Source organism: Giraffa tippelskirchi, chromosome 4 (genome assembly GCF_054371585.1).
Source record: "Giraffa tippelskirchi isolate mGirTip1 chromosome 4, T2T-mGirTip1v1.2.pri, whole genome shotgun sequence".
NCBI classification, from domain to species: Eukaryota; Metazoa; Chordata; class Mammalia; order Artiodactyla; family Giraffidae; genus Giraffa; species Giraffa tippelskirchi.
Window position 1 is genome coordinate 205,496,506 of NC_137278.1, and position 18,103 is coordinate 205,514,608.

Below are 18,103 nucleotides of genomic sequence, written 5' to 3' on the forward strand. Positions count from 1 at the left end.
GGTTGGGAAGATCCCCTGGAGAAGGGAAAGGCTACCCACTCCAGTATTCTGGCCTGGAGAATTCCATGGACTCTATAGTCCATGGGGTTGCAAAGAGTCAGACATGACTAGCGACTTTCACTTCACTTCAGGTCTTAGTTGTGATATGCGGGATCTTCATTTATAACATTTGAGATCTGGTTCCTTGACCAGGGATCAACCCAGCACCACCCCTCTCCCCCCATATTGGGAGCACAGAGTCTTAGCCACTGGACTACCAGGGAAGTCTCCATATTTGCATATTAATTGAACCTATCAACTACTGCTGGAGAAGAGTCTTGAGAGTCCTTTGGACAGCATGGAGATCAAACCAGTCAATCCTAAAAGAAATCAGTCCTGAATATTCATTGGAAGGACTGATGCTGAAGCTGAAGCTCCAATACTTTGGCCACCTGATGCGAAGAACTGGCTCACTGAAAAAGACCCTGATGCTGGGAAAGATTGAGGGCAGGAGGAGAAGGGGACGACAGAGGATGAGATGGTTGGATGGCATCACCCATTCAATGGACATGAGTTTGAGCAAACTCTGGGAGATAGCAAAGGACAGGGGGGCCTGGCGTGCTGCAGTCCACGGGGTCGCAAAGAGTTAGACATGACTGAGTGACTGAACAACAACAACAATCAGCTACCACTGTTGCAGCTGCTAAGTCACCTCAGTCGTGTCCGACTCTGTGACCCCATAGATGGCAGTCCAGCAGGCTCCGCCGTCCCTGGGATTCCCCAGGCAAGAACACTGGAGTGGGTTGCCATTTCCTCCTCCAATGCATGAAAGTGAAAAGTGAAAGTGAAGTCGCTCAGTCATGTCTGACTCTTCGCGACCCCATGGACTGCAGCCTACCAGGCTCCTCCATCCATGGGATTTTCCAGGCAAGAGGACTTGAGTGGGGTGCCATTGCCTTGGGGAATGTATTATTCCTATTTACAGCTGACTCATTTGAAAAGACCCTGATGCTGGGAAAGATTGAGGGCAGGAGGAGAAGGGGACGACAGAGGATGAGATGGTTGGATGGCATCACCGACTCAGTGGACATGGGTTTGGGTAGACTACAGCAGTTGGTGATGGACAGGGAGGCCTGGCGTGCTGTGGTTCATGGGGTCGCAAAGAGTTAGACATGACTGAGTGACTGAACTGAACTGAGCCGAACAATCATAGGTGTCATTATCATTTGCTTTTTTGATGTCTTGCTTTATCACAATTTCAGGTGGTTATTTGGCCTACCTGGCATCTTGGACCATTATATCCCAGATCTCCTAGTAACGACTGATAGGAGCTTGGTGTTTTTATAACTATGAGTAGTGAGACATTAAACTCTTCCTAATTAATTCTGTTTTCCAACTGTATAAAATCAACTCATTTTCCATGTTCTCATAGGACTAGCCCACCCTTTCGTAGTTTGCTCTTTCCCTTACTAGTAAGTTAGGAAATGTTAACATATGCTCAGGATCAATTTGTCTTAGAAATTTGTCTTTTACCACAGTTGTGTGTTTAAAACCCTAAATGCTGGCCACGGCTTACAAGGCCTTTCTCCACTGGTTCTCCCCTTATCATCCTCATGTTGCAGCCCCCTCCACCTTCTTTCTCTACCCTGAGCATGCCCGGCTCCCCAGGCCCATCCTTCACCCTCTATCAGGAGTGATCAGTGTTTGCCTTTCCAAACACATAGAGTGCTTTATGAGAGCAGGGCTTGTAGCTGCCTTGGACACTTTGGATGCCTATCTTTTGGCGCTGTGTCTGATCCAAAGGGCGTTCTTCTTTCACTTAGGGATCTTTGGTGACAAGCAAGCCAAAAGGAATTTGGAAAAAGACTCTGTAATGGCCAAACTTAGGTCACACCTCCACTCCTTGGCTGACCTGGGCCTGTTAAAAAAGAATCAGATATAACCTAGGGTAATGTTTAGCCAAGATGCATTGTGTGGTATATTGGGGTTTTCTTGTGTTTTTTTAAACTTCATTTATTTATTTATGGCTATGCTGGGTCTTCATTACTACACTTGGGCTTTCTCTAGTTGTGGCGAGCAGAAAGCTACTCTCCAGTTGCAGTGTGCAGGCTTCTCATTGCAGTGACTTCTCTTGTTGCAGAGCATGGCCTCTGGGGCATGCGGGCTTCAGTAGTTGCAGTGCAAGGGCTTAGTTGCCCCATGACATGTGAAATCTTCCCAGACCATGGATCATGGCATCAGTGTCTCCTGCCTTGGCAGGCAGATTCCTAACCACTGGACTATGAGGGAAGTCCTGGATTCTTAGAATAGAGAGATACTTTCCAAATGGTTGATAAGTAGGTGACACCCTTCTCCTGTAACCCCAGGGACCACTTTTGTGTGTACATGCTCAGTTATGTCTGATTCTTTGTGACTCCTTGGACTGTAGTCCATCAGGTTCCTCTGTCCATGTGATTTTCCAGGAAAGGATTCTGGAGTGGGTTGCCATTTCCTCCTCCAGGGGATCTTCCCAACCCAGGGATCGAACCCTCATCTCTTGGGTCTCCTGCATTGATAGGAAGATTCTTTACCACTGTGCCACCTGGGGAAGCCCCAGGGACCACTTACAACCCAGCAATTAAGGAGTTAAGGCCTGGCCCATTCTGATTGGCTGATGACCCTGCCTTCTCTGTTATCCTATCAACACTGATCCTGAGTTGGGAAAGTAATCCCCCAACAAAAAATCAGGATGTGCTGGGTGGTTAAACAAGAACACACATGTTTAATAGGGTGTTCATTAAGTGTTTCATATTGGATACCTGAAGGACAAATGGATGAAAGTATCCCATAGGAAGAAAGAAATCCAACAGACTGCAGTTTCCATCCCTCCATCAACACGGGGGGAACATAATCTCTTCATTCCAGAGGGCAAGGTGTTTAAAATAAGTTCTTCTTCCTCTTAATTCCTTTTGGGCCATTCCCCAATATTGTCCTCATCTGTACTGTGGACATATTAGCCAGCTCTGATGTCACGTGCAGCAGCTGGAGCTAAGGCCGCAGCATCAAGAGCCTTTGTGAGGTGGCCTTAGTGACAGCGGTTCTATGAGGCAGGAGCTACCCCGCCCCGCAGTGGCTAGCTCAGCCGTATCAGCCCGGCCCTCCAACTCCAGAACACCACCTGCCTGTCCTAACCGTGTCATGTTGCTGCCCCTCCTGGGCGCCTGTGCCGTTGTGGGGCCGTTCCGGGGTCCTGAGTGGGAGCCAGTGCGGGGCCTGCTCTCTGAGTATCGCAGCTGCAGGGACCCTCGGTGCTGTGGTAACCTGCTTGTTCTCTGCCTCTTTCTGACCTGGCGTGTCCGGCACTACTGGCATAAGGTCACCAGGACCCACCGCAGCATGAGGAAGTTCATCAAGGTGAGGGCATCCCACCCACCTCTTTCCCTCCACACCATGATTGTGTCAGTCATTTGTTACAGGGACCCTGTTCTATGCCCTGTGTACTGGAGATGGATTCAGACTGAACTCTGATGAACTCAGGAAGAGCATTTTCTTGCCTCAAAGCCAGCAGTCACCCTGCACTTCTTTCTCCCTCATGCCATGTGTTCAATCCACCTGCAAGTCCTATGGGCTTTACTTGCAAACCATATCTCAAATCTGATCATTTCTCAAACCCTCACCACATTCTTCTGGACTATAGGTACCACCTTCTGCCTGGTTCCTGCCTCCTCTCTCACCCAACCGTGGAGCTCAGTCCTCCATGCAGCCAAGAGAATGAACTTCTTTCTGTCTCTTTTTAAAATTTTTTATCCATGGATAATACATATGTACAGATTATAAGTGTGTATTTTTATTTTTTAATTTTTATTTATTTTTAAAATTTATCGTCTTAACTATTTAATATATATGCATATTTTGTATACTTATATGTACATATATTGTATGTTTATTTATTCTGGGCTGCATTGTGTCTTAGTTGTGGCGTGCGGGGTCTTTCATTGTGGTGTGCAGGCTCTTCATTGTGGTGCTTGGTTTTCTCTCTAGTTGGGATGCCCAGGCTCAGTAGTTGTGGCAAGCAGGCTTAGTTGCCCTGCGGCATGTGGGAATCTTAGTTCCCCCAACCAGGGATCAAACCTGAGTCCTCTGCATCGGAAGGTGGATTCTTAACCGCTGGACCACCAGGGAAGTCTCAGATTATAAGTGTGTAGATCAGTGAATTTTTGCAAACTGAACACATCCAGGTGCAGCATTAGATTAAGAAAACAGACCACTACCAGCCGCTCAGAAGCTTGCAGACACCACTCTGCTGATTTCTAAAAGCATAAGACTGGTTTTGCCCATACGGCATCATGCAGTAAATATTCCTTTGCACCTGGCTTAGGCCTAATGTTACGTTCATGAGCAAGAACAAACTTTTAAGAACAGATCATAACACTTTGTCACTCAAGACTTTGCAACGACTCATGGATATACTTCCAGTCAAACTCAGAACAAAATCTAACTCCTAACTGCAACTCCAAGGCTTGGAATAATCTGTTCTGCATTTCTCTCTGACCTCATGTCTTTGTGCTCTCTTCCTCACTCACTTGTTCCATTCTGACTACACGGCCTCCTGGCTGTTCTTATACACATGACCCTGTTCCATCCTCAGGGCCTTTGCACGAATGTCTCCTCACCTACAAGGCTCTTTCTTCAGATGTCACTTGGTTTGTCCCTTGCTTCATTCAGGTCTCCAGCCAAATGTCACCTCCTCTGAGAGGATTCTCTGACAAAAGGAGCTAACCCTATCCTTACTCTTGCTTTTATTTCCATTAGAACACTTTTTGATACCTAACGTCATGTTGTATACTTGGCTATCATGTCTTCCAAGTCTGGAAGACAGCTCCCAACAAAGCCTTTGTCTTGTCCATGCTGGTATATCCAGCACCTAGAACAGTGCATGGCCTGGAATACACTCTTTATCTTTCTTTCTTGAATATTTTCTTTTCTGTAAGTTTAATTATTAATTTAATTTGCCGTGCTGTGTCTTGGTTGCTGCATGAGGACTTTCTGTAGTTGCACGGGGTGGGGGTTACTCTCTAGCTGCGTTGTGTGGCCTTCTCATTGTAGTGGCTTGTTTTGTTTCACAGCACAGGCTCTAGGCACATGGGCTTCAGAAGCTGTGGTGCGCAGGCTCAGTAGTTTCCGCTCGTGGGCTCTACAGCACAGGCTCAGCAGTTATAGTGTAACAGCTTAGCTGTTCCTGCGGCATGTGGGATCTTCCCAGACCAAGGATCGAACCCACATCTTCTGCATTGACAGGCAGATTCCTATCCACTGTACCACCAGGGAAATCTAAATGAATACTTTCTTGAATGAATATTTTCCTTAAGAGAAGTGACTCCCCATTTCCTGAACCCCAGCATCCTCATCTGGATAATGAGGATTACAATCCTGATCTGTGAGGATTAGATGAGACAATGTGAATGCAGAGATTTTTACTTCTCTGTTCTTACCTACAGGTGCCACCACAGAAGTGGGCAGTGCCCTCCATGAGACATGACACTTGTTTCAGGCTGACCCCTGAATTCTTTTTCAGTCCTGGCAAGTTCAGGGGCCTGGATGCTCATGCCCAACAATGGGCCCAAAGTAAGAGCAGGGAATACTGGAGGAGCCTCGAGGAATCATGGACACAATATCTGCTCTCTTGTCAGCGCCCATGTCAAGGTTTACTGTGGGATGCCTACACCTCTTCTGATCACATCTTTTGCACCACCTCCTTTCCAAGCACCAGTATGCTACCTCGGGACAGTTCTTCGGAAGCATGGCAGGTACCCTGGTGTTGTAGTGATGATCAGACTCACCTGATTTGCAAGCCACCGCCCCCTGCCCTGGACATGTGTCAAAGGATGGAGCAGCTGTTGGTCTATCCCCAGGAAGAACTGGTACCACTGGAGATGGTCAGCATGAGATGCCACCCCACCTCCATGACCCCTCTCCCAAACCCCCCTTCAGCCCAGAGCTTGCCATTCTGTTCCAGAGAGTTCCTACCAGTTCCTTCCAACCAACGAGTGGGAATGCCCACCTGGAAATCCTGGGGCTGCCCACAAGAGGCCTGCGCACCAGGAACGGAAAACCAGACATTAGGTAGAGAGGCTAGTAGAGAGACCCAGGCTCCAGGGTGGGCGAACCAGAGAGAGAGCAGAGGGGATAATGCTTGGGAAATTCAGGCACCTGGAAGGCAACTGCCAATAAACTTTGGGATGGAGGACATGGCAGAGAGTAAGGTCCTGGTCTGGGGAAGCCAGAGACTAGTAATAAGTAAGGCTGTTGGAGAGATCTTGACACCATGGTGGGATAACCAGGACCAGGGGCAAGTTGAAAGTCGAGTTGAAATTCAAGAACTGTGGAAGAGAAGTCCGGGGGAGGCTGGAGGTGAGAATCTTTCTGAAACCCAGGCATGTAGAGGAGAGAAAGTAGAACAGTTAAGACTTAAAATTGATGCAGAGACCCAAACACCAATGTGGGAAACTCAGGATAGGAAAAGGTATAAGGATGCTATAGAGACTCAGTCTTTTGAGAACAAGAAGGAGGCCAGAGAAGAGGATGAAGGAAAGAATGAGGCCCAAGTGTTGAGGAAGCAAGGCCAAACTGGAAGTGAGAATGGTGAGGATACCCAGCTCCCAGGGTGGGGAAAACAAGGGCAGATTACAGGTGATACTAGTATAGAAATGCAGGCAGAAGAGAGGAGAAAAGAAGACCAGGGTGGAGGTGAGAATGCTGTGCAAATCCAGATATCTGGGAAGGAGAACTTGGGAGAAGTGAAAAATGAGGATGGCATAGAGACCCAGGCCTTGGGGTGGGGAAAAGAGGAATGCATTCAAAATGAGAATGTAACAGAGATCCAGACACCAGGGTGGGAGAAGCAGAATCAAGACAGAAGTGAGAAAGCTGGGAAGATCCAAGTATGTAGGGCAGAGATCCAGAAACAACTAAGACATGAACTTCAAGTGGGGTGGAGTAATCAAGGCATAAGAAGAGGTGAGGATGCTGGGGAAAGTCAGATATCTAGAAGGAACAACCTCAGGGAGATAAGAGAGGAGGATTGGGTGGTGATCCAGGCACGATGTTGGGGAGACCAGAAACCAGTAACAAGTGAAATTGACAGAGAATTCAAGACACCATGTTGGGGGAGTGAGGACCAGGTTGGAGGTGAACATAGAGCAGAAATTCAGACACTGGAGAAGAGAGACCAGAGAAAGGACAGAGATGAAGATAATACGAACACCCTGGCACCAGAGGCAGAGAACCAGAGAAAGTTAAGAGGTGTAACTCAGGTAGAGACTCATCCATCAGGGATGAGGAATCAGGAGCAATTTGGAGATGAGACTAGTACAGATATCCAGGCAATGGGGAAGAAAAACCTGAGAGAGGTTAAAGGTGAAGATAGTAAGGAGACTCAGGAACTTAGGGAAGAAAACCAGCACCAGTTAAACAGTGAAATTAATGGAAATATTCACATACCAAAGTGGAAGAATCAGGAACACATTAGAAGCAAGGATGGTAAAAATACGCAGGCATCTGAGGCAGAGAACTGGGGAGAATTAGCAAGTAAAATTGATGTAGAAACTAATTCAGCAGAATGGAAGAAAGAGGAGCAGGTTGGAGGCGAGAATGGTGCAGAAATTCAAGCTCCAGAAAAGAGAAACCAGAGAGAAGCTGGAGGTGAGGATGGTATAGAGACCTGGACGCCTGGAGAAGAAAACCAGAGTCAGTTAAGAGATGACACTGATGAAAAGACTCATTTGTCAGACAGGAAGAACCACGAGCAGATGGGAGGTGAGAATGAAACAGAAATTCAGACACCAGAGAAGACAGACCAGAGAGAACCTGGAGGTGAGGATGGTGTAGAAACCCAGAGACTTGAGAGAGAGAATGAAGGACACTTAGATGGTGAACCTGGATTGAGCCACTCACCAGGGGGAAGGAACTGGGAACAGACTAGAGGAATGCACGACCCAGAAAATCCAACATTGGAGAAGAAAAGCCAGAGAGAGGTTGGAAGCAAGGATGGTAGAAATATTCAGAGACTTGGGGGAGGGAAGCAGAGATTGTTAAAAAGTAAGGTTAACGAAAACATCTGTTCACCAGAGTGGAAGAACCAGGAGCAGATTGGAGGTGAGAATGGTGCAGAAATTCAAATACAAGGGAAGAGTAACCTGAGAGGGATCACAGGTGATGATGGTAAAGAGACCCAGGCTCATGGTGGAGATTATCAGGGAGAGTTAAGAAGTGAAACCGATGGAGAGATCCAGATACAAGGGCAAGGAAACCAGAAAAAGGGTGAAGAGGAGGATGCTGCAGAAATCGGGGATGTAGGAAGCCAGAGAAAGTGCAGAGCTGAGGATGCTGGAAGGCTTCGAGTGCCAAGGCAAAGAAATAAAGGCCAGGTCAGAGGAAAGGATGCTGCTGAAGGCCGTCTCCAAGTTGACTGTTCTAGGGGTGAGGGGCCCCCAGCCCTCACTCGCCCTGGATATGGGGCCATGGACCAGGAACCGGCTGTGGCCACTGCTCCCCATCCTGAGATGAAGGCTCTCCCCGACCAGAGCGAACTCTTCCTGCTTGCCAGTGGAGAGGGGGAGCATTTGGCCAGCCAGGGCACGGCCGCTGCTGGGAAGCCCAGAGTCAATGGCATTCCAGCTTCCCGGCAAGCCAGACCTAAACCCCAGAGAAGCCGACAAAGGGGCAGAAGAATGGATCCAGGGAAGACCGCTGACCGGACTGGACAGCTCCCGAACCCACAGTCTTTGGCTGCTCCCCTGGGCCTGCCGTCTGCCTGCCCTTCTGTCTCATGTGGCCACGCCCCCCAAGCCGCCACAGCTCCCTTGGGTGGTCCCACTGCCTTCACTGTCCTGCCCAAGTGGCCAGTCCTCAAGAAGAGTCAGCGACAGCTCCTGGAGTCCCTTATGCGGCGAAAGATCGCCCATCTGAAGTGGGGCCTCCCCCGGCGGATCCTAGAGTCCTACTTGCACTTTAACGTCTTAGGACCACGCCCACTGCCTCTTGCTGGACAGAGGCTCCCTGGGTTGCACACGGCCTGTGAGTTGCAGGGGCAGCAGGAAAGTGAGGCCCAGGGCTCCAGGTCAGGCCTTAAGTCCGAGAAGGTTCGGCCCTCCGAAGGGAAAAGCTCAAAACCTACACAGGCCAGAGCTCTGGAGAAGCCTAGACAGTGCGGGTCGGAGCCAATGGGCAATTCTCTCCCTCCTGTAAAGCCTAAGAGAGTCAGGCCACCAGGGGGCGCCAGAGAACTGCAGGATGTCCAGAAAGAGGCTCCTCCCAGGGGGGAGCTCGCGGCTTCCAGGAACCCCAGGCCTGCTGCAGAATCGAGAAGCTGCTGTGGCCAAGAGAGGGTCCAAGAACCTTCCAGTGAGAACAGCAGGGGGAGGAAGATGGTCAGGCTGGGGATTTCTCGGATGGCAGAGAGGGCTTCCTGCAGGGTGAGGATCTCATACCCCAGGGCAGGCTACGACCCCTGGAGGAGGGAACACCCATCTCAGAAGCCCCTCAGATTCCAGTGTCAGCAGCCCTCACACAGGAGAAGAGGAAGCCTGGAACCTGAGGAGCAGAGAGGGGTTGGGCAGCAGCCTTCCTCCTGTTCCACAGACACCTTCAGCTTCAAGAGGAGTCTCCACTCTGCTGCAGCATGGCTGAGCATGACCTTTTTGAACAAGAGCTCCCGGTCCCCACACTTGGCCAAGGCCCAGCACTCAGCCCCCAACCTGAGTGTGACGGATCCTGGTCCTACCCTGCTTCCCAGAGTGGGTGACCCACATGCCAGGGAGGGCAGCATCAGAGGCCACACTTCTCTGAAGAAGGACCTTCAGCCACCAGGTCACTGTGGAGCTGGGGCTCCTCTTCTCAAGACAGAAGAACTGGAGGAAATTGAGAAGCCACATGGGGCCCTATGGAATCCACTAGCCCGCAGAAAGTCTGGTTTGATGAAATGTTTGAGGGGTTTTCTGCTCCAGCATGGCTTTAGGAAGTAGGCCGAGGGCACAGTCTTCAAAACACATCCAGAGAAGGCATGAGAGTGGCCTGCTAACCCCTAAAGGGGATGATAAAATAACCTCTAATAAAATTGGTTATTTAAGTGCTGTGAGAGTTCTGATTTCTTTGATACATGTTTTATAAGTGCCTCTTTTGGGGATGGGATACCGTATGGGTGGGATAGCTACTCTATGGTTTCAAAGGTTTGGGGAATGTGGGTCAGCCCAACGCCACCTCCTAAACACTTGTCCTCTCCAGGTCCTCAGAGGAGGGTTTACTGAAGTTTATATCATGGTTCTGTCCTGTCCTACTGCTGCTAAATTGCTTCAGTAGTGTCCAACTCTTCACGACCCTGGGGAATGTAGCCCACCAGGCTCCTCTACCCATGGGATTCTCCAGTCAAGAATACTGGAGTGGGTTGCCATTTCCTTCTCCAGGGGATCTTCCCAAGCCAGATATCAAACCCACATCTCTCATGTCTCCTGCATTGGCAGGAGGGTTCTTTACCACTAGCACCACCTGGGAAGCCCTGTCCTGTCCTCAGTTTAGTTCAGTTCAGTCGCTTATTCGTGTCTGACTCTTTGTGACCCCGTGGATGCAGCACTCCAGGTCTCCCTGTCCATCACCAACTCCCGGAGTTTACTCAAACTCATGTCCATCGAGTCGGTGATGATGCCATCCAACCATCTCATCCTCTGTCATCCCCTTCTCCTCCTGCCTTCAATCTTTCCCAGCATCAGGGTCTTTTCCGATGAGTCAGTTCTTCACATCAGGTGGCCAAAGTATTGGAGTTTCAGCTTCAGCATCAGTCCTTCCAATGAATATTAAGGACTAATTTCCTTTAGGATGGACTGATTGGATCTCCTTGCAGTTCAAGGCACTCTCAAGAGTCTTCTCCAACACCACAGTTCAAAAGCATCAGTTCTTCGGCACTCAGCTTCCTTTATAGTCCAACTCTCACATCCATACATGACTACTGGAAAAACCATAGCCTTGACTAGACAGACCTTTGTTGGCAAAGTAATGTGTCTGATTTTTAATATGCTGTCTAGGTTGGTCATAGCTTTTCTTCCAAGGAGTAAGCATCTTTGAATTTCATGGGTGCAGTCACCATCTGCAGTGATTTTGCAGCCCCCCAAAATAAAGTCTTTCACTGTTTCCACTATTTCCCCATCTATTTGCCATGAAGTGATGGGACAAGATGCCATGATCTTAGTTTTCTGAATGTTGAGCTTTAAGCCAACTTTTTCACTCTCCTCTTTCACTTTTATCAAGAGGCTCTTTAGTTCTTCTTCACTTTCTGCCATAAGGCTGGTGTCATCTGCATATCTGAGGTTATTGATATTTCTCCAAGCAGTCTTGATTCCAGCTTGTGTTTCTTCCAGCCCAGCATTTCTCATGATGTACTCTGCATATAAGTTAAATAAGCAGGGTGACAATATACAGCCTTGACATACTCCTTTCCCTATTTGGAGCCAGTCTGCTGTTCCATGTCCAGTTCTAACTGTTGCTTCCTGACCTGCATACAGATTTCTTGAGAAGCATGTCAGGTGATCTGGTATTCCCATCTCTTTCAGAATTTTCCACAGTTTGTGGTGATCCACACAGTCAAAGGCCTTGGCATAGTCATGTCCTATCCTATTCCAAGTTAATTCTGATTGAGGTAGGGTGCTCAAACAGCCTTTGCTGCTTGAGGAAGGGGTGGTACTTTGCACTGGACACTATTATTCAGGTCCTTTTGAAGGAGCTGAGGGAAGAGAGCTTGGTCACTGAGTAGCTGCCCTGCTGGGATTCTGCTGTCCATGTATAGATTTCATGGAGAAAACATTTCTACCTCTTCAGTTCTCAAACACTGGTTCTCAAGTCACTAGAAGCTGGAAAAAACAAGGAACTGTTTGCCTGCTAGTGCCTAGGGCTTCCCAGGTGGTGCTAGTGGTAAAGATTCACCTGCAATGCAGGAGACGTAAGAGATGTACATTCGATCCCTGGATCAGGAAGATCCCCCGGAGGAGAAAATGGCACCTACTCCAGTATTCTTGCCTGAAGAATCCTATGGACAGGGGAGCCTGGCGGCCTATGGCCCATAGGGTCGCAAAAAGTCGGACACGACTGAGCACACAGTGTAGTCCTGCTGACTTATGGCCTCCAGAACTGAAAGAATAAATTTCTGTTGTTTCAAGCCACCAAGTTTGTGATAATTTGTTATAGTAGCCATAGAAAACTAATATACCCAATATTTGGCAGCTTAAAGAGACATTAAACATTTTTTTTTGCCACACCATGCAGCACACAGGATCTTAGTTCCCCAAGCAGGGATTGAACCCATGCCCCTGCATTGGAAGCCCAGAGACTTAACCACTGGACCACCGGGGAAGTCCACAGGAGCATTTGTTAACTCATAGTTTCTGTGAATCAGGAATCCAGGCACAGTTTAGCAAGATGACCTTGACTCAAAGTATCATTTATCTCCTTTAACGCTAACAGCTTGCTGGGCATTTTGGTGCTAATTAAATTCTTGTAGATTGACCGATTTGGTTAATATATTTAATAAACCAATTTTTCTTCTTCAGGATTCCTTCTGGGCTCACAAAATTGCAAGTACTATGCAGCTCTCTGTGAGAGGATATTTTAAGGGGATCACCTTAGAATCTCTGAGAGAAAGGTGTCACTTTAGATTGTTTGAGAGAAAGGTGTCGCATAGATCATTTAATTTTTTAATAGCACAAATTTTTTAATTTTTTTTTTGTTTCCTTTCCTTCCTTTTTCAAGGCTAATAACAGCGCCTTTATAAATGCTTTTCAACCTTCGGGGTGGTGAAGCTGAATTCCTGCAAGTTACAAGAGCAAACACCATCTCTTAGGATTTGATATAGCTCAACTGGAATTCCATCACCTCCACCAGCTTTGTTCGTAGTGATGTTTCCTAAGGCCCACTTGACTTCGCATTCCAGGATGTCTGGATCTAGGTTGGTGATCACATCATCATGATTATCTGGGTCATGAAGATCTTTTTTGTATAGTTCTGTGTATTCTTGCCACCTCTTCTTACTATCTTCTGCTTCTGTTAGGTGCATACCATTTCTGTCCTTTATTGTGCCCATCTTTGCATGAAATGTTCCCTTGGTATCTCTAATTTTCTTGAAGAGATCTCTAGACTTTCCCATTCTATTGTTTTCCTCTATTACTTTGCCAACAAAGGTCCATCTAGTCAAAGCTATGGTTTTTCCAGTAGTCATGTATGGATGTGAGAGTTGGACTATAAAGAAAGCTGAGGGCTGAAGAATTGATGCTTTTGAACTGTGGTGTTGGAGAAGACTCTTGAGAGTGCCTTGAACTGCAAGGAGATCCAATCAGTCCATCCTAAAGGAAATCAGTCCTTAATATTCATTGGAAGGACTGATGCTGAAGCTGAAACTCCAATACTTTGGCCACCTGATGCGAAGAGCTGACTCATTTGAAAAGACCCTGATGCTGGGAAAGATTGAAGGCAGGAGGAGAAGGGGATGACAGAGGATGAGATGGTTGGATGGCATCATCACCGACTCGATGGACATGAGTTTGAGTAAACTCCAGGAGTTGGTGATGGACAGGGAGGCCTGGCGTGCTGAAGTCCATGGGGTCACAGAGAGTCGGACACGACTGAGTGACTGAACTGAACTGTTAAGAGCAAACAGCTTTCAGCTTAGACGTACAAAGTGAGTCCTGAGGCCTTTCACCTACCTTTAGGTGCCACTGCACGCCTGAACCGCCAGGTACTCGGTTTACGCAGGCGCATTACCCTCCTCCTCGCGCGTCGGCGCCGAGCTCCGCCAAGTGCGCTTGCGCATAAACTTGGCGGGAAAAGTGCTGGCGCAGTAGAACGCCAGTCGAGGGATGGCTGTGACGGAGGCGGCGGCAGGCCTTTCCGGGCCCGGGAGGGACGAGGAGGCGGCGCTGCTCTTCGAGAAGGCCCATTACCGGCACGACTCGCGCTGGCTGCTGCCCGTGTCCCCACGCTGCTGCCTGGCCTGCGCGCTGGAGCTGCTGCCGGAGCCTGGCGTGTCGGTGCGAAATGGGTCCCAGCATTTCCCTCACCAACCAGGTCCTCCCCTCAACGGGACAGCTCGCTTGAACCTTACGCACCTCCCGCACCTCCCGGGAAACTAAGCCGGCCCCCGCCTGGTTAAATATGGCTCCTACACAAGCCCTCCCCTCACCCTACCCCGCAGGCCACCCAGCAGCCCCTTTCATAACGAGGCTCTGACCTTGGCTCTGCGCTTCGTGTGGGCCTACGCTCTCCGCACTAAATCCAGGGCCCTCAGGGCCCCCAAGACTCATTGGCACGGGTTTCCAGCTTTCCTTCTGCCCTCCTCTCTGCCGTCCCGCCCTTTGCTGGCCCTCTCTCCCCTTCTTCAGGGTCCAGCCTTCGCTCAGGCTCCCTCCCGCTCGAGCACCCGCGCAGCCTGTGGGCCTTATTCCCTTCAGCTTTCTGAGGGAAATGTGAGGGGGGAGTGCCTTGGGCTCTGTGGCAGCAGGAACCACCGGTGGATGTTATGGGCGAGCGGGAGTGGGGTGAGGGGAGGCCCTTTCTGAGAGGCAGAGCTGGCTGGAGCGTGACCTGCCCGCTCCCTCAATGTCTGCCCACCCGTGCTGTTTTTTTTGGCCATGGACACCTCCAGGTAGAGTTCGGGAGATAACTTGTTTTTCAGATTCACAGGAGGGGAATTCTTACCATGGAGTGGTTGGGGAATCAACTAGTTCAGCGGTTCTCAAGGTTTTGCTCTGGGGATACCCTTCCACTTTTTAAAAGGGTTGAGGACCCCAGAGAGCTTTTGTTTATTTGTTGAAAGTAACAAAGTTTAAGATGCTCATTTAAAAATAATAGTAAATCCATTACATATTAATGCAATTCTTTTTATTTTGACAAAAAAATAGGTAACATCCCATTTATCATTTTGACTCTTTTAAATGCACAGTTCTGTGCCATACATGATTTTAAAAATGAAAATAGCTACTTTTAAAACAAAGCAGATAATGGGAGGAATGTCTGTTTTACATTTTTGTAAATTTTGTTAATGCCTAATTTAATAGAGGACTGCTGGATTTCTGCATTTTATTTGTTGTGACCTATCTCCTTGGAAAAACTCTACTGTACACTCAGTAGAATAAGTGAAAAAGTCAAATATCATCTTAGTATTATATGGAAATAATTTTCGTCTTGTGGATCCTCTGAAAGGGTTTTGGGCACCCTCAGGGTCCAAAGACTATACTCTGAGAACCGCTGGACTAGCTGATAACATCTGCAGTATCACTGAGGCTAAAGTTCTGAGACTGCCATTCTTGGGCAGTGAGAGATACAGAGATGAATAAGACAGTGAGGTATGGAAGAAAATAAGAGAACACATTTCTGGGAATTTAGAAGCTGGACATGTTTATGGTAAGTGCTGTTTGGTGGGATAAGGAATGAAATTAAGGAAGTTTTTTTTAAGAGGAGGAAGCATTTGAATTACACTTGAAAAGATGGGTGATACTTGGGCCAGAGGAAATGGGGGAGCTTTTTCCAGGAGGTGGGATTAGCAAGGATGAGTTTGGGGAGGTCATCAGAATGTGTTTGAAGGGCAGTTGAGGGCGGTGATATTGGAGAGCCAGCGTTGAGATCAGTTCCTTTAAGAGTTTGAATCCAAGCTAAGGCTTGGATTTAATCTAGCAGTTGAAGGAATGTCATGGAAATTTTTTGAATAACTCTTTTAGGTCACTGGCTTAATGAATTGTGTAGGACGAACTGGTGAAGTTCGAGAACGAGACTTGTAATAGCACAGGTTAGAGGCAGTAAGAGATGCAACTTCACCTTTTATTGAACGTACTTGTCTTAGCTTCAGTTTTCACCAATTGAAGGGGTAATGTAGTCAGTTGTACCTATGTTCATGTTCTATCCTCAGTACACCCTTTTTTTGATCTCTCTTTTGTTACTGTCTTGAACACTGCACAGCTGCTACCCAATTCCCTGTATAGGGAGGCAAATTGAATGTGAAGATTTATGTCTGCACTGAATGGAAGGATGCATTTTTCTCTGCCTACCTCAGTGAGACTTATGAAGGGTCCCCAGTATCATTCTCATAGACTGTGGAAAGAGCCTTGGACAAGACCTGGTTGGATACATAGATTTGAGTCCTTGGCAAAGTCTCTGACCCTCAGTTTTCTCATCTCCAAAACAGCAATAGTAGTACCTTTTTCTGCTTGCTTTACCAACTCAGTTAGGCTTAAATGAGCTAGTAGACAAAAGAGTGATTTGTGAACAGTAAAGTGCTCTGTAAATATAGTGTATTAGAAACCTTAGTTCTTGTATCATCCTTTGTTTGAACATGTGGATTCCTGTGTGTAAATGATGCCTCTTTTTATACCCCATAGTTCAGATGATCCCACTGGTGTAATCTTGTAATTATATTTGGAAATTATACTTGTTTGGGTTCAGAACAACCGAGACTTCGTTGCTATTGAATATTTTCTTCATCTGCCCCAAGTTGGTGCGCAAGAAGCATATGCTGTCCGGCTTCCGAGATGCCCTCATGAAGCATGCCTCCCTGGTTGTGCAGCTGATGGCTCAGGATCAGAGAGTCTGTGTCCACTTCGTAAGCATGCTTTTCGGTGAGATTGAAAGGAAACCTGGAGTGAATTTTGCCTGTATACCTTGTACATTTGTTTTTGGCATCTTAGAGAAATGGTCTTGGAATGATAGTTTGCACTGTTTGCAATGTAAAAGTTTAACTTACTAGCAAATTATTTGTTAATAATGGTGAAGAAATGGTCCCCTTCCTAAGATAAATGATGCATTGTATAGTAACTGGCTTTACTATGGCTCAGGTGTTATTAAAAGTGTGAAGGTGGATGTGTTCTTTTAAAAAGTTCAGACTGTCTGGTCTTTGAACAGGATTAATAGTCAGAACTGAAGTCTGCTGATCTGAGTGTGACCTTGATTGAGTGACTTCTTTTCTGTACCTTTAGTTTCTTCATGTATAAAATAAGATGAATTAAAAAGTCCCTCCTTTTAATACAGTTATAGTGTCCTCTGGAATGAGCCCTTTCAGGGAGGAAGGGAGCCAGCTCAAATTGGATGCTTTTCTCTGCTAGAGGCTTTTCAGGCTTTCAGCTGCCAAAACAGTCTTTTAAGGGAGAGAGGATGATCCCCAAGGCTCAGGCAGGCCTTAGCTAACAGCTGGTAGAACTGGGATTTTACCCCAGGTCTGTTACAGACTCCAGAACACACAGTTTTTATACTGTGCCACACTGACTATTTTTATCCTTTTAAAGCCAGAGTGCTGTTATTGAAAATCTGGGGTTTGGTGCTGAGGATAGAATTTAGCTGGGACATTGCTTAAAGCTGCTATTAGTCTTAGAATTCATAGTGTGCCTTTCTGGATTTGTTTCTTTTTTAACTGTTACCATCCCCCTCTTCCTTCTGCTCCAAGGACTGTTATGTAATGTAGAGGATGGGAGCATAGCAGACCTCTGTATTGAAGGTAAGGTAAAACTCGTGTTCTCAGCTTTTGAAACCGGGAATATTACCCTGAATTGCAGCTCTGACTATTTGAGACCTGGATGAAATGTTCCACTTTACAGACAGATAAAGAAAACTCAGTTTTTAATCATTAATTCTGCATTTTTTTTTTCTTGGCACCTACTCTGTGTTAAGTACTGTATTAGACACTAGTGATATATCTGACATAATTCCTGCCATGTAAGAGTTTACAATCTGGAGGAGAGGTTGACTGGTAAATAGCAATGGTTGATGAGTACTGTTACAAAGACACATACAAACTCTGCTTTTTTTACATTACTGTTGGGTGATTGGAAGTTGTCTGCACATAGATGGTATTTAAAGCTGTGGAAGTGTCTGAATTTACCTGTAAGACTCAAGAAGAAGGAAGGCAAGAGCATTGGGATGAAAGGATTCTTGCAGAAAGAACAAGAACTATATCAGTTAGACTCTAGTGAGGAAACACAAACCACTCAAGTTATTTGAACAGAAAAAAGAACTTTAAAGAATTATTAACTAGGTAACTAAAGGCAAAAAGAGAACCGAGTTTTCACCAAGGTAGCAATTTCTGAAAACAGCTGCCACCCCTGGGACTAGGGACGCAAAGGGA

General features: G+C 47.1%; 2 protein-coding genes across 14 annotated transcripts in view; both read left to right on the forward strand.

Moving 5' to 3' along the window:
- MEI1 (meiotic double-stranded break formation protein 1) overlaps positions 1-18,103 on the forward strand; it is a 73,504-nt gene that overhangs the window by 1,319 nt on the left and 54,082 nt on the right. For 6 of the 13 annotated variants that reach the window (XR_014081574.1, XM_081587675.1, XM_081587680.1 and 3 more), the window contains exons 1-3: positions 13,837-14,024; positions 16,481-16,604; positions 17,426-17,476. Coding sequence is in view for 2 of the 13 variants with exons in the window: in XM_081587673.1 (XP_081443799.1) it covers positions 13,854-14,024; positions 16,481-16,604; positions 17,426-17,476 (346 nt within the window). In the remaining 11 variants the exon portion in view is untranslated. Of the gene's footprint in view, positions 1-12,750; positions 12,947-13,836; positions 14,025-16,480; positions 16,605-17,425; positions 17,477-18,103 lie in introns of those variants that run through there. The other 7 variants (XM_081587676.1, XM_081587681.1, XM_081587678.1 and 4 more) reach the window with 2 other exon arrangements.
- On the forward strand, positions 3,127-10,088 carry LOC145544689 (uncharacterized). The gene is made up of 2 exons (XM_081587672.1): positions 3,127-3,372; positions 5,457-10,088. The coding sequence occupies exons 1-2, from the start codon at positions 3,157-3,159 to the stop codon at positions 9,978-9,980; spliced, it is 4,740 nt and encodes a 1,579-aa protein (XP_081443798.1). The 5' UTR covers positions 3,127-3,156; the 3' UTR covers positions 9,981-10,088.

What these genes read in the sequence shown, in the direction of transcription:
- LOC145544689 (XM_081587672.1), top strand. Translation starts at nt 3,157, where the DNA reads ATGTTGCTGCCCCTCCTGGGCGCCTGTGCCGTTGTGGGGCCGTTCCGG. An exon ending in GCATGAGGAAGTTCATCAAG is followed by an intron (nt 3,373 to 5,456) that starts GTGAGGGCATCC and finishes TCTTACCTACAG; the next exon opens with GTGCCACCACAGAAGTGGGC.